The 13,003-nt window shown below is 34.0% G+C and overlaps 2 protein-coding genes across 3 annotated transcripts; both read left to right on the forward strand.

The window, feature by feature from the left end:
* The first annotated feature begins 379 nt into the window (after nucleotides 1–379).
* Nucleotides 380–5,307, forward strand: LOC109207813 (mitochondrial inner membrane protease subunit 2). Of its 2 annotated transcripts, XM_019370806.1 has the most exons (7): nucleotides 380–772; nucleotides 865–1,005; nucleotides 1,134–1,303; nucleotides 2,142–2,329; nucleotides 2,418–2,490; nucleotides 4,144–4,306; nucleotides 4,944–5,307. In XM_019370806.1, the coding sequence occupies exons 4-7, from the start codon at nucleotides 2,164–2,166 to the stop codon at nucleotides 5,046–5,048; spliced, it is 507 nt and encodes a 168-aa protein (XP_019226351.1). In that variant the 5' UTR covers nucleotides 380–772; nucleotides 865–1,005; nucleotides 1,134–1,303; nucleotides 2,142–2,163; the 3' UTR covers nucleotides 5,049–5,307. The 2 variants fall into 2 exon arrangements, with proteins under 2 accessions (XP_019226351.1, XP_019226350.1); XM_019370805.1 differs by having other exon boundaries at nucleotides 380–1,005.
* Nucleotides 5,308–9,946: 4,639 nt separating this feature from the next.
* Nucleotides 9,947–12,192, forward strand: LOC109207814 (DNA-directed RNA polymerases II, IV and V subunit 12). The gene is made up of 3 exons (XM_019370807.1): nucleotides 9,947–10,049; nucleotides 10,137–10,229; nucleotides 11,890–12,192. The coding sequence occupies exons 1-3, from the start codon at nucleotides 10,007–10,009 to the stop codon at nucleotides 11,910–11,912; spliced, it is 159 nt and encodes a 52-aa protein (XP_019226352.1). The 5' UTR covers nucleotides 9,947–10,006; the 3' UTR covers nucleotides 11,913–12,192.
* Nucleotides 12,193–13,003: the final 811 nt, after the last annotated feature.

The raw sequence follows: 13,003 nt of genomic DNA on the forward strand, positions 1-13,003 counted from the left end.
ATATATATATATCCATTAGTATTGAATCAGAGTTGGTATAGTCACCATTGTTTCTTAAGTACAATATCCTACTTCAAGTATACCAAGTTGGAGAATCAGAAAGAGATACAATGGAAGAATAGGATAATTTTCATATGTGGTAACCTAATATGTTTATAGTGGTAATCAATAATTAACAAATTGGAGAATTTTTAGGGTCTAACTACGGATACGTTTCAGATTGCCATTTCCCTTTAATAGAAAATTTATTATATTTTTAGAGTATGTCTTATATATATATATATATATATATATATATATATATGGTTTTGCTAACCTACTACATAGTTGTAATAGGTTAGCTTTGTATGCATCTTTTAGTTCTTCAAATTACCCCTGCCATCACATTGAATAAGAATAATTAGAGTGACTTTTTCGTCTTTCACTTAAAGTTTCCAATTCCTTCTCTCGATACACCTCCTCCATCTCCAGTTTTATCTCTCAGTTGTGTGCTAGCATCCCTCAATTCAGATATACCAAAAGGCTTTAAATGGAAGATCAAATTTGAGATCTGAGAGCAAAGAATTAAAGTTTCGAACCTTCGAAGAGTCCCTCGTTATTTGTGCAACTCACTTTTTCCACTTCCAGTAGTATTCAAATATGCTGCTCGACCTTTCTCATCCATGACGAGAGCAGCAACCGTGAAGATGAATTGCGAAGTCTGCAATCGACTTTTAATTTGTCCAATACTTTTTTCATTTTCTCTCATAGGCTGAAAAAGGGACCATATTTGGTACAGTAAATGTTAATATTGACTTTTAACTATCAACAGAACCAACAACTGGATAAATTAAGTGATCTGCCATTTGGTTCAATGCATTACAGTTGCATTTTGGATTTGAATTCACCATCAAGGAAACAGAAGGAAGACCAGCCGAGAAAGAGGTTGAAGAAATTGGGTTTGATTTTTTGAGCAAAACGACGAAAAAGTCCCTCTAATTATTCTTGTTTAATGTGATGGCAGGGGTAAGTTGGAGAATGTAGTATATATATATATATATATATATATTTGTAATTCTAAAATAAGTTGTAGATTATGGAATATTTTACAGTTCCATATATAACTATGAATTTTTTTTTTTCTTATTCAATAGGCAGAAGTTTTATGAAATAAGTGGGGACAAAAATTCAAGATCACTTTAAGGGCTATTTGTACAATTAAGCCCCACTTCGCTCTACCCTTCCAAAAATCACTCATCGTCGGCAACGGCCGTCATCGGCTGCCGGAGCTTCCTTTCGATCTTTATTCTGCTCTGTATACTCTGTAAGTCTCACTTCCCTCTATTCATTCAATTCATGTAACAATGAAGTTGCCATTAAAATGTTTGCAGTAAGAGTTCTAGAGAATACTAATTTAATCTCATGGATATTCCATTCAACGGCCTCACTTCGAGGATTTGAGAGGAACTCCCAGTTAAAGTTGTTACCTCGTAGAAAGGATAAAATAAATACCAAAAAGACATTAGCTTGTGTTAATAGCTGCAAATTTGTCCCTTCTTTTTCCTTTTTATAAGTTGATGAGTTTACTCATTCCTGATGATTTTCTTGCCTAGCGTATGTTGATGCTTAGCTACATTACAGATAAAACAGGCTCCTTCTTGTTGGGCCGAATTTACATTGCTGGTGTTGCAATTATTTATAGAAAGAGTTTAAGTTATATATTCCGTCACTGTAAAGATTTTTTTTACCCTATTAGGTCACCTAAAAGATATCTACATGTAGGCCTCCAAAATGTGTAATTTGTAATCATGAAAATAAGATAGTTACGTGTTGTGCAACACGTAAAAGGTGACCGGATGGTATGAAAATTTCTTACACGGACGGTGTATATTACCTAAACTCATAAAGAAATAATTCCATGACAGTGTGGTTGAATGAGATGGGCAGAATGGATAGAGATAATTCATATAGCCGATCCAGACTAGTGAGGGATTGAGTAGTTGATTGAAGTCTTTGACGATGTTAAAAACGCGACTTCTTTCTAATATAGGATTAAAATAGGACTAATAACATGTATAGGTTTATTTTATTTTAATTTGGAAAGCCACTTAATGATTTTGTGATTTTTTAACTTTCTTTTCGGGTTTTGAACATGTGTGCAGATGATTTAGGCAGCCCTAAAACATGGGAACTGTGAACTTCCTCTGGAATTTAACTAAGAATTATTTCACCTTTGGGCTCATAGGCCTTACTGTATCTGATCGTTGTGCTAGTATTGTCCCTGTTGGTGGCATTTCAATGTCTCCTACATTTAATCCAGATGATGACAGTTCCATGAGATCCTTGACTCGTAACTACTCTTTTTCCTCTCTTTTACATTCCTTACGTTTCTGTTGTGGATAAAGATGAAAACTTTCGCATTAGTCGTTGTGGTGCAGGTGACTTTGTTATAGTGGAGAAGCTTTGCCTAGAAAAATTCAAGTTCTCTCTTGGCGATGTGGTTGTGTTCAGGTAACTGTTGACAAGCTGCCACAAGCTTGTTGTCATGTTGAGTTCAATTAACTCGACTGCTCTTTAGTTTCAAGATTATTCATTCACTAATCTTTGGGAAAGAGGAAGACTTAGATTATGTATTTTCAAGATGAAGTCAAAATGGGTTATTCAAATTTGGTTGTTCGATTTTTGGTGGACTTGCTGATATATTTTGCATGTAGGTTGAAATAAGAAATGAACTCAGTCCATATTTTAATCTGGAGAGTTTCTAACTGCATCTGAAGATTCTGAACCATGGAATAAATAGTTGTGGTTTAAATGTTCAACATAAAATCGAACTCAATTTTTGTATATCCTTTTTCCGATTTAGATATTTGATGTAACAACATATTCCACTGATAAAGAATAGAGTCTCATATTTTTTGTTGCTTGTTTTGGCATAGTTCAAGACTCTTTCATAGTCTCATTGATATCCAATAACTCTACTCCTAAAAATCCCATTGGAAGTCAGTTGATGCTCATACATCCATGGCCGAGTAATTAGATTAAGTGAATAGTCAGATCAAGTTACTTCATGGAAAGACATGCATATGCGTTAAGTTATGGAGAACTTCTCGTGAAGAGAAAATCCAATGAAAGACCAGAATCTCTCTTCTCTTCAATGTGCTTTTGGTGGAAACAATCATTCTTCGTTCTTGAAAGAATACATTGCATTAGAGGCCCTTAAACTGTTGCAAAGAAGGTTGTTTCCCCTGTATGATCTAGTTGGTGTGAATCTTTCCATGCTCATACTTTGTACTGTACAAAAAGTTAAAAGGAGTTTGTTTAAATTGCCTTCTTCTCCTAACTTTAATTCGTGAATTCTAGCAACGTTTGGAGGAAAAGATTGTTTAATGTTGCCTATTTTTTGGGAATGTTTAGTATACCTAGTGGAAACAGATTCTTGCAGAAATAAGGTTGCATACAATAGACCCAGTGTCTTCCAGCTCTTTTCCTAACCCCGCATATAGCGGGAGTTCGCATCGCGTTGCCCTTTGAATGTCTAGTATACCCAAGTACATAGTCATGTGAATAGCACATGACTCTTTTGAATCTGGTCAAATGATAAGAAAAGGGAAGTCTGCTACACTACTAGAAGTTTTTATCTGAAATTGCTTTGAAATTTAGTTTATGGAGGAAGTTGCCTTCTTCATAATAGTATAATGGCCTCTAAACACAGTTTGCTCTTCTTTAAATATGATTCTCTTGGTGGTTTATCAAGATGCGCTGATTTAACTTCAGTTGATGACAACTGTTAACTTGTGCTGTATGCTAGATCTTGTTTGACCAGGAAAACTTAAGTGGTCAGCAAGGATCTGCCCTTGTTTAAAATATTCTGTCCCCTATCTGAGTCTTTTCTAACCATTAAAGATTTGAGATGTTTGTTTTTAAAACCAATAGTTAATTCTTAGTATCAGGTCATTAGAAAGTATATTTTAAGATGGTGTTTTCTCTAATTCAGGTGGATGTTTGATAAATTCTGTAGCAAATCTATTGGTACGATACTTTCATCTCTTGTTTCGAGGATAGAGCAGAGAAGATGCCTGTTCATATATTATTTAATGTGTTTTCTTATTTTTGGCCATATTTTTTGACCTATCAAATCTGATTTTTGGTTGACATTCATTTCAGCTCTCCAGCTAATCATAAAGAGAAACATATAAAGAGAATAACAGCCTTACCAGGTGATTTGGTCAGTACACCTCATTATGATGCAGTATTGATCCCTGAAGGACATTGTTGGGTTGAAGGAGACAATCACGCATGGAGCTTGGACTCGAGATCTTTTGGTCCTGTATGTTACATATCACTTCATATTCGTCTGTTGATTGAATAGGAATTTAACACATAAAGAATCTGCTAAACTCTGTAAAGTTACTATACTAAATATGTGTCAGTCCTCTAAGTTAGGAAAGATTAGCTGGTGGGAAGTACTGTTTCAATAGAATTAGAAATCATATTGACATAAGCTGCTGAATTGAATGTACTCCTTTCGTCATGCCTCCAGCTGATTTGTGGTTAAGGGGGTGAGTTTAAATTTCTGATAAGTGATACCCCAATAATTTTTTCTCCTTTGCATGAGGAATAGGTAATTTCGTTGCATCTTTTCTGTTTCTCATGAATTGCTTCATGAGTGCATCTTAAGATTACAGTTACACATGAACAAATCGATCTTTTAGTTTTATCTGTCCAAAACTACTTGCATTTTAGAGTCTGTAAATGTAAATTAGATTACATCCTGCCGTTGCTAGACCTTCTGAGGTGCATTTCAAATCAAAATGAAGACCCTTTAATGTGATAAATGGAAGTCATTGTAGAGCGAGGAAAAAGATTTACTTTAAGCGTGCCTATATCTGTGTTTGCAATCAGCTTTCTAAGTAGTTCAATTGATTAGTATTCACTCATTGACTTGAATGCTTTTTCTGTTTCAGATCCCTCTGGGTTTGGTTCGTGGAAGGGTTACCCACATTGTGTGGCCTCCGCACAGGGTTGGTAAAGTTGAAAGAATGACACCAAAGAGCATAGCATCTTTCTAATTGTACTTTGAGTAAATCATCAATTTTCAACTTGATTGATTTATTAGGCAGTTGCCTCCTATAGGAAGCTCTTCTGTAGGAAGGCATCAACATTCTAGCAATATAATATAGGTTGTACACTCATTGTTCATTATAACTCAGAATCATACTCCTAAGATGTGTTTATTTCTTGGAAAAGTTGTGCTTCTATTGGAACAGTTGAAATTCTGATCGCCTTAGTATTTTTAGCATTGTTATAAAAAGTAATCGCTTTGTTGAAGCAGACTTTGTCACACTTCTGTTGCGGTCTCTCTTTCAAAAGCACTGCTATATTGGGGTATTTCGTCATACTTGAATTTGTACCACTTAAAATGAGTTGTTTCTAGGAACAGAGGTCACTGATTATTGTTATATTTAACTGCAAACAGGAGCTCTGAGCTTTTTGTTTGAGCTAACAACTTCATAATTACTGTATAAAATTTAAACAGCCTATTATGTTTAGATCTTTGAAAATAAAAACTATCAGAAGTATTCTTTATAGAGAACTATTCGATGTGTCTAACTTTAATGCTACTTTAGTATTATCGAATAATGGGGGAGGAATTGTAGATAATTTTACAGAGAATGGTTTTCAGAACCATCCAAAGTTATATGAAAGAGTTTGAATACTTTGATATTTTATCTTAAGTTTTGTGCACTAATTGTGTATAAATTCTTATACACTATTATGTTAAGTTAATCTACAATTTGTAATTCTTATTATTATACGCTAACTTGGAAAATAGTATGCGGATCAGCATACCAAATAAAAAGGGATTATCCGTTATCGTAATAACTGATTCATATCTTTGACTATTAAATTCCAAAAAACACAATTAACTCTGAGCATGATCTTTTTAATCTTTATTATTGTTTGAGTGAAAATTATTTTCTATCACCCACTTTACTTTAAAATCAATCTCCTCCCCAACATTGAAAAATTGACATTTTCACTCTCCAATCTTAATATCCAGTCATTGACCATTAACATTTTCAAACTTTTTAATATAATAATGGAAGAAAACACATCAGATTTATCTATTTATCAGCCATTGCAAATTAAAGACGCAGTTGGAGTCGATGAACGGATAAAAAAATGGTAGTACATCAGTAATTAGGGAAATAGGTGGACCATTTTCGTCATTTTCTCATCATGCAAATTAGAGCTGTCAATATGGGCGGGGCCGGGGCTAGCCCAGCCCAGCCCACGTAGGCTTTAGCAATTGACGGACTGGGCTGGGCTAGCCCATAATTTTGATGGGCCTTATAACGATCAACCCACTTCAGCCCTATGTGGGTTACGAGCTCCCACAGGCCGGCCCATTATTTTTTAAAATATATTATATTTTTTTCTTTAATTTTTAAACTAAAAAAAGATAAATATTTAAAAGTTAAAAAAATCTTATTGGAAAAATTTCACAAAACTTAATAACTTTTTATACGGTTCTAATATATCACAATAAACACTAAAAAGTAAAAGACAAGACTATATTTCATTACTAAAAGCCAAAACTCAAAACAAACTATTCAAGAGAACGTCCATGACGCTTATGGGATATCTAACACATCATCTTCATCAAACACATTTGAATCCGCTTATGAGAAAGTTGTCTTAACGTTGTCACTTTCTTCTACATCTACAATTCGTATGCAATATTAATTAGTTAAATATTGAGAATAATTAAATTTTAACGTTTTAAGACTTTGATCTTTTAATATGATGAGCTTGATAAACTTTAAGCTTGGGATACTCTTCTTGTTATTTTTGTGTCATATATTTTTTATATTTTAAATACGTATTTTTATTAGGCCCACGGGCCGGCCCAGCCCAGCCTCGGTCAAGCCTCACGGGCCATGGGCTTACTCGAGCCGGGCTTAAAAGCCTCATTTTTAAATGGGCTCCAAAAATTCTAGGGATTTTTACCTAGCTATACTATATTAGAAACTTATTAACCACTTTTCTTTAGGTTTCTTAAAAATTACATTGTGTATCTATATTTACTATTTATGTATAAAATATGATAAAAGAAAGATCCCTTAAATATAGGAATTAATTTGTAACTGTATCTCACATCCACATCTATCACCTTAATTAGCCTTCTACAATCACGATTTTCCTCCCAGTTTCAAAATTTTTTGAAGTCATTCTGTCTTTCATACAAATCAACCAATCTCTCTCTCTCTCTCTCATAAAACTATTATCTCTCTAAAATTGTAGCATCATATATTTCTCTGAATCAATCCACCAACAACCATTAAAAAGCTTCAACTATTGACAAATCCACCCTTAATTATCTCTGAAATTGCAGGTAGAGGGGTCTGCCATTGACATAGCATTAAAAAGCTTCGAAACTTTGAATTAGATATTCAGATTTTACGAGTTTGTGATTTCTTTGTATTGGGTGTCCTTGAAAACAATTGAGAATTTCCTTTAGAGTTTATATCTCAATTTTAAGAGAGATTGATTAAGTTTAAAGTTGGTTTTAGGTTGAATTTCATAGTGAAACTCGAGAAAGATGAAGTTTGGGAGTTGTGTTACAATTGTATGATAAAGGTATCATAACTGTAACTGAGTTCTATTTGATACATCAATACCTAAGACAATTCTGATACAATACTAATACTATTAAAATATAATATTGTGTTATAATTTAAGTTTAGAGTTGGTTCTAGGTGGATGTTTTAAATTGAAACTTAAAAAAGATGAGATCAAAGTTGTATCATAATTTAGAATTGTATCACAGTTGTATCACAATTTGTACCTAAAACAATACATGATACAATACTAATACAATATTGTGTCAGTTTAAGTTTAGAGTCGGTTTTAAGTTGTATCATAATTGTATCAGAATTGTGTAAGAATTCTTTCAGGATTGTATCAAATTTGTATTTGAATTATGAGCAGTTGTGAGATCGTGACGAATTTCACAGTTTGTATCACAAATATATGATAATTATATATTTAATTAATTAATATTGTATTAGGTATTATTTTGGATATTAATATACCATCTACAAGTTATATACAATTGTGATATAAGTATGATACAATTACGTTTTACGTATTGATGTATCTAATACAATTTAAATACAATTATGATACATTTATCATACAATTCCTGAATATTTCTTCATTTTCAGTGTTGTCCGATCTCCCAGCATAAGAACGATGCAATTGATGATTTAATAATATAAAATTATCGGTAATGGTAGGAAGAGAGAATATGGAGATTCTGGGCGTAGATTAAGGAATTTTGTTGTAAAAAAAAGGAGAGAGAAGAGGAGAGGGAAAAAAAAAGGAAAGGATATAATTGAATCCCTTAGTTGAAGACACTAATAATGGGTGAGAGCCTTTTAAGGAGCAATCTACACAATTTGTAAGAAAAACCTAGATAATTATTAAAAACTACAAAACATAGAGAACATTGGTAAATAAGTTTCTAATATAGCATAACTAGGTAAAAGTCCCAAAAGAATGGGGCATTTGCATCTATACCCGCTTTTTGGGTCACGTTTTAACTTGTGCCCGCTTTGCAAAAAAAAATTGCAAGCGTACCCACTTTTTCGTGTAACTTCAGCATACGGGGCAGAAGTAGCAAAGGCAATCACGCAAAACTTCAGCATTCTAATAGACGGGCCTGAAGTAGCAAGTGTGCTGAAGTTTTTGTTTGTAATTGCTGAACTTAAGCATAGTAGCTGAAGTTTTGTTCTCTATTTGCTGAAGTTTTTCTTTGTAATTGCTGAACTTAAGCATAGTAGCTGAAGTTTTGTTCTCTATTTGCTGAAGTTTTTGTTTGTATTTCTTTGTAAATGCTGAAATTAAGCATAGTAGCCGAAATTTTGTTCTCTATTTGCTGAAGTTTTTGTTTGTAATTGCACTAAATAAGCTGAAGTTTTTTTTGTCCTGGATTCATTAGTTTTGTCATTAAGCTTTTTCAAAAACTTCAGCAGAAGATGCTGAAGTTATTTAGTTCATTTATAAAAACATCAGCACTAAATAAGCTGAATTTTTTTTGTCCTGGATAAGCTTTTTCAAAGACTTCAGCAGAAGATGCTGAAGTTATTAGTTCATTTGTAAAAACTTCAGCACTAAATAAGCTGAAGTTTTTTTGTCCTGGATTCACTAGGTTTTGTCATAAAGCTTGTTCAAAAACTTCAGCAGAAGATGCTGAGGTTATTTAGTTCATTTGTAAAAACTTCAGCACTAAATAAGCTGAAGTGTTTTTTGTCCTGGATTCATTAGTTTTGTTATAATCAGACTACTATAAAATAATCAGATTGCCAACAGTATCTAAATCATAAAATTTTGGAAACAAATAAATGTAAAAAGAACAGAATTATCATGAAAAGAATCACTAAGTGTGACCTTAAACTTCCCCTACGTGGAAATATTCACAAATTATTGTCTACTAACTTAAGTAATTATTTATAATTTGTTTTTAAATAATATGATAAACATACTTATGACAATCATCATATGAACTAAAGTTTCATAGCAGCACCAACAGCAGCAGAAGAAAGAAGAAGAAGAAGAAGAAGAAAACGAAGGAGGAGAAGGAGGAGGAGAAAGGGTGCTGAAGTTGTTTAAAAAGTGGGTACAAGTTAAAACTTTTAAAAAAAAATGGGTATAGATTAAATGGGGGCGACCAAATAGGGCGCCCCGTGCAATTTTTACCAAAAGAATTAGCCAAAATCTATGAACGGAAGCTAAACCAGTTAATCAAAATCCAATCCAATAAAGTGGTTAGGGGTCATGAGCTGGGCTGGATCCATCTCTTCTTCACCAACTCGGCCCATACTGTTAATAAAGTGGACGGATAATGACCCGGTCCAAGCCCGTGTACGAACGCTCTATATATACCCTACAAACCCTCCAAAAGCCCTCTCTCGCCCTGTTTGGTCTTCAGCTCTTTCTCTGCTAATAGTTGTTGATATTACTAATGGATTCTCAACCTGTTGAACCCGTCAGCTACATCTGTGGAGGTAACCTAACCTATTTATTGCCTAATTTTTCATATTTGCCCTGTTGTTTGGTTTTGGTTTAACGAGCTTTATCATTGGATTTTGCAGATTGTGGACAGGAGAATACCCTAAAGCCCGGTGATGTGATACAGTGCCGTGAATGTGGTTATCGTATTCTCTACAAGAAACGAACCCGCAGAAGTATTTAATTTTCTCTCTCTAACACTTTTTTACCCTTTAATCTACTTTTTTTTTTTAATTTTATGTGTTATTTAGTAATCACTTGATTTAGGGATTCGTTCGCCCTAGCTTGTCTGGGAACCATGTTACAAAAATAAATTAAGTTTATTTAGTGTAACAAGCTGACCAAAACACCTAGATTTTAATTTAAGAAATCATTGAATTTAGGATTCGTCCTGAAATTGCCAAGTTTTACGCTAGCTGTCAGACTACTGCTACCGTCCTTCTTTATCTGGGCTTGAGACCGGCAATCTGAGCAAGTTCACGCACCTACCTTAACTTGTTTAGGATTGAGGCATACTAGTAGTTGTTTTGTTAATGGTGGTGGTGTTCGGGCCAGGTTGCGCGCACCTTAAATAATTCCGTTGAATGCCTCTACCTCCCACCAACACAAATTTCATTTATGGTTGAATTGTTGTTAAAGAGAACTCTCAGAAAAAGGTTTAGTAGTCTTAGAATTATGTGATCATTATTGTGGTTTTATGACTATTTTTACTGTGTTTATTGAGTAATGCTTGCTAAATGAAAAAGATAACCATGGAACTTGTCAACAACTAAATTGCATTTTAAGTTCTTTGCCTCATACAGTGTCGTTAGTATGTTAGTGTCTTTTAGTGTTGTAGACTTATAGCTGTCTTGATTAATTGTTTGGCTAGTTGTGGTTGGCAGTCGACTGTCAGGAAATAAAGTTAAATAGCAACAAAATTTTGGTGGATAAAACTGAATATGTTTGCAGATAACTGTAGCATATTGTTCGAGAATCATCTTCTTGGCGAATTAGCTTTTTTTTTTTTTTTCTTCTTTTGGAGCATTTTAGGTGAATTTCCAGTTGAAATCTGGTATAAGACATGACTTGGTTCTTTAAACTGTATATACATGTGCTCACTTGGCATTGACTGTTGCTAATGGTCTACACGCTGTGAGTAAATGGTGGAGGCACACTTTGGTAATGCTCCCAAATAATGAATCAGTGCACATGGATCCAATTCCTTATCTTTTTCTCTGTCAAGAAAAAATATTGCAGACTACTGATATTTGTATCAGTTAATGAAAGAGCCCCAGTTCAAATGTTTCAGAGTCGAATCCAGGAGTTTATATTAAAGGATGTGAAGTACTACTGTTACACCTACTGCTCTTTTGAGGCAATAGATTTGGATTTAGTATAAAGTGTAATCATATCTGTACTTTAAAATCGTTCAACTCTTCCTAAAGGTAGCAGGTGAGCGCATCCACTTCTGTGCTCTAAGTCCTCCACTGGATTGTGATTTGCAATTCTTTTTTTGGTTGATAGCAACTGTGATAGCCTGAAAGAGCAGTAAGATAAATTTGGGAGTTCTAGTCCTAAAATGATTTAATTGGTATGCCTATACTTGCTTTCCTTTTTTCTAAATCTAGAGATTCTGAAGTTAAATGAACCATTACTCGGTACAAGATCTCAAGGTCTTATTGACAATGTTACAACAAATCAGGATATAAACACCGTCTCGAAACATTTCTCCACTTTCTTGCCATTAGGATCCAATCCAACCTACAGTATTTTATTCTCTGTGCTTTTTCTTCTTAAGCCTTCTTTATTTCTACATGTATTACTGTGTGCTAAGGCTAAAGTTGTTTGGTGCAGTTGTGCAGTATGAAGCTCGGTGATGCTTGAAACCAATTCTTGATTAAGAAAGGCAGCGAGTCCTTTTCCTATGGAAGTACAAATTTAGCATGTAATAGCTATTAGCAATGGTAAAAAAATATGCTTTTCTCGTGTGGCCATTTTGTGTTGTAACCTTTCAGCATGGGCTTTCTTTGTGGGCGCATTGGCAAGTTCAATGTAAGCTCACTATGGTTGAGTAATGTGGAAAGCTCAAATTTAAAACAAGATCTTGTGCAACATTTGGTATATTAAAACCTTCGTAACTTTGCATTTCCTTGTGAATGTGATTTTTCATTTTATTTGCATAGTGGTAAGTTTGCACTCTTCTACCGGAAACAGCCTCTCGACTCCTCCGGAGTAGGGCTAAGATTTGCGTACACACTACCCTCCCCAGATACCACTTGTGGGATCTCACTGGGCGGCTGTTGTTGTTGTAGTGGTAAGTTTGCACTCTCAAAAAAAAAAGAGTAAGTTTTAGTATATGCTTTGTACTACTTTTCTTTAGTCCAAAATTAGTATGGAACTAAGGTTGCAACTTTGCACATATCCCTACTCAATCTTGATGTTGCCTAAGCTAACTGACTAATTCATTAAAGCTACATACATAGCAGAAGTTCCAGTAAAGATCTATTTCATCTCTCCCTTTCTCGTCTTCCCTTTTTTCCTTCTTCCCATAAATAAATCCTCTCGTGAATTAGATATTATAGAGAATTTCCTAATGCCTTTTTATTTTATGTAACATTAGATTATGTGAGAATACATATAACTGATGCTTGTTTACTTGAAATTGGGACATAACAACGTGATATACATTATTTGCTAAGATAAAACTTGGCTGTAAATAGATAGGTTTAAGGTCCATAGCTTATAGAATCTGAATAGAAATGTGCCGAGTTAATATAGTTTACCGCTTTGTAACAGCTAGCTTTGGGGAGCACCCATATGCAGTGATGGAGTAGCGGTAAAGCTGTTTTCGTGTGATCTATAGGTAGGGGTGTCAATGGTTCGGTTCGGCCGGTTATTTATAAAAGTTGTACAATACCAATTTTTCGGTTATTCTATTATATATAACCAAAATTAGACTTTTCGAAAT

Source organism: Nicotiana attenuata, unplaced genomic scaffold (assembly GCF_001879085.1).
Source record: "Nicotiana attenuata strain UT unplaced genomic scaffold, NIATTr2, whole genome shotgun sequence".
NCBI classification, from domain to species: Eukaryota; Viridiplantae; Streptophyta; class Magnoliopsida; order Solanales; family Solanaceae; genus Nicotiana; species Nicotiana attenuata.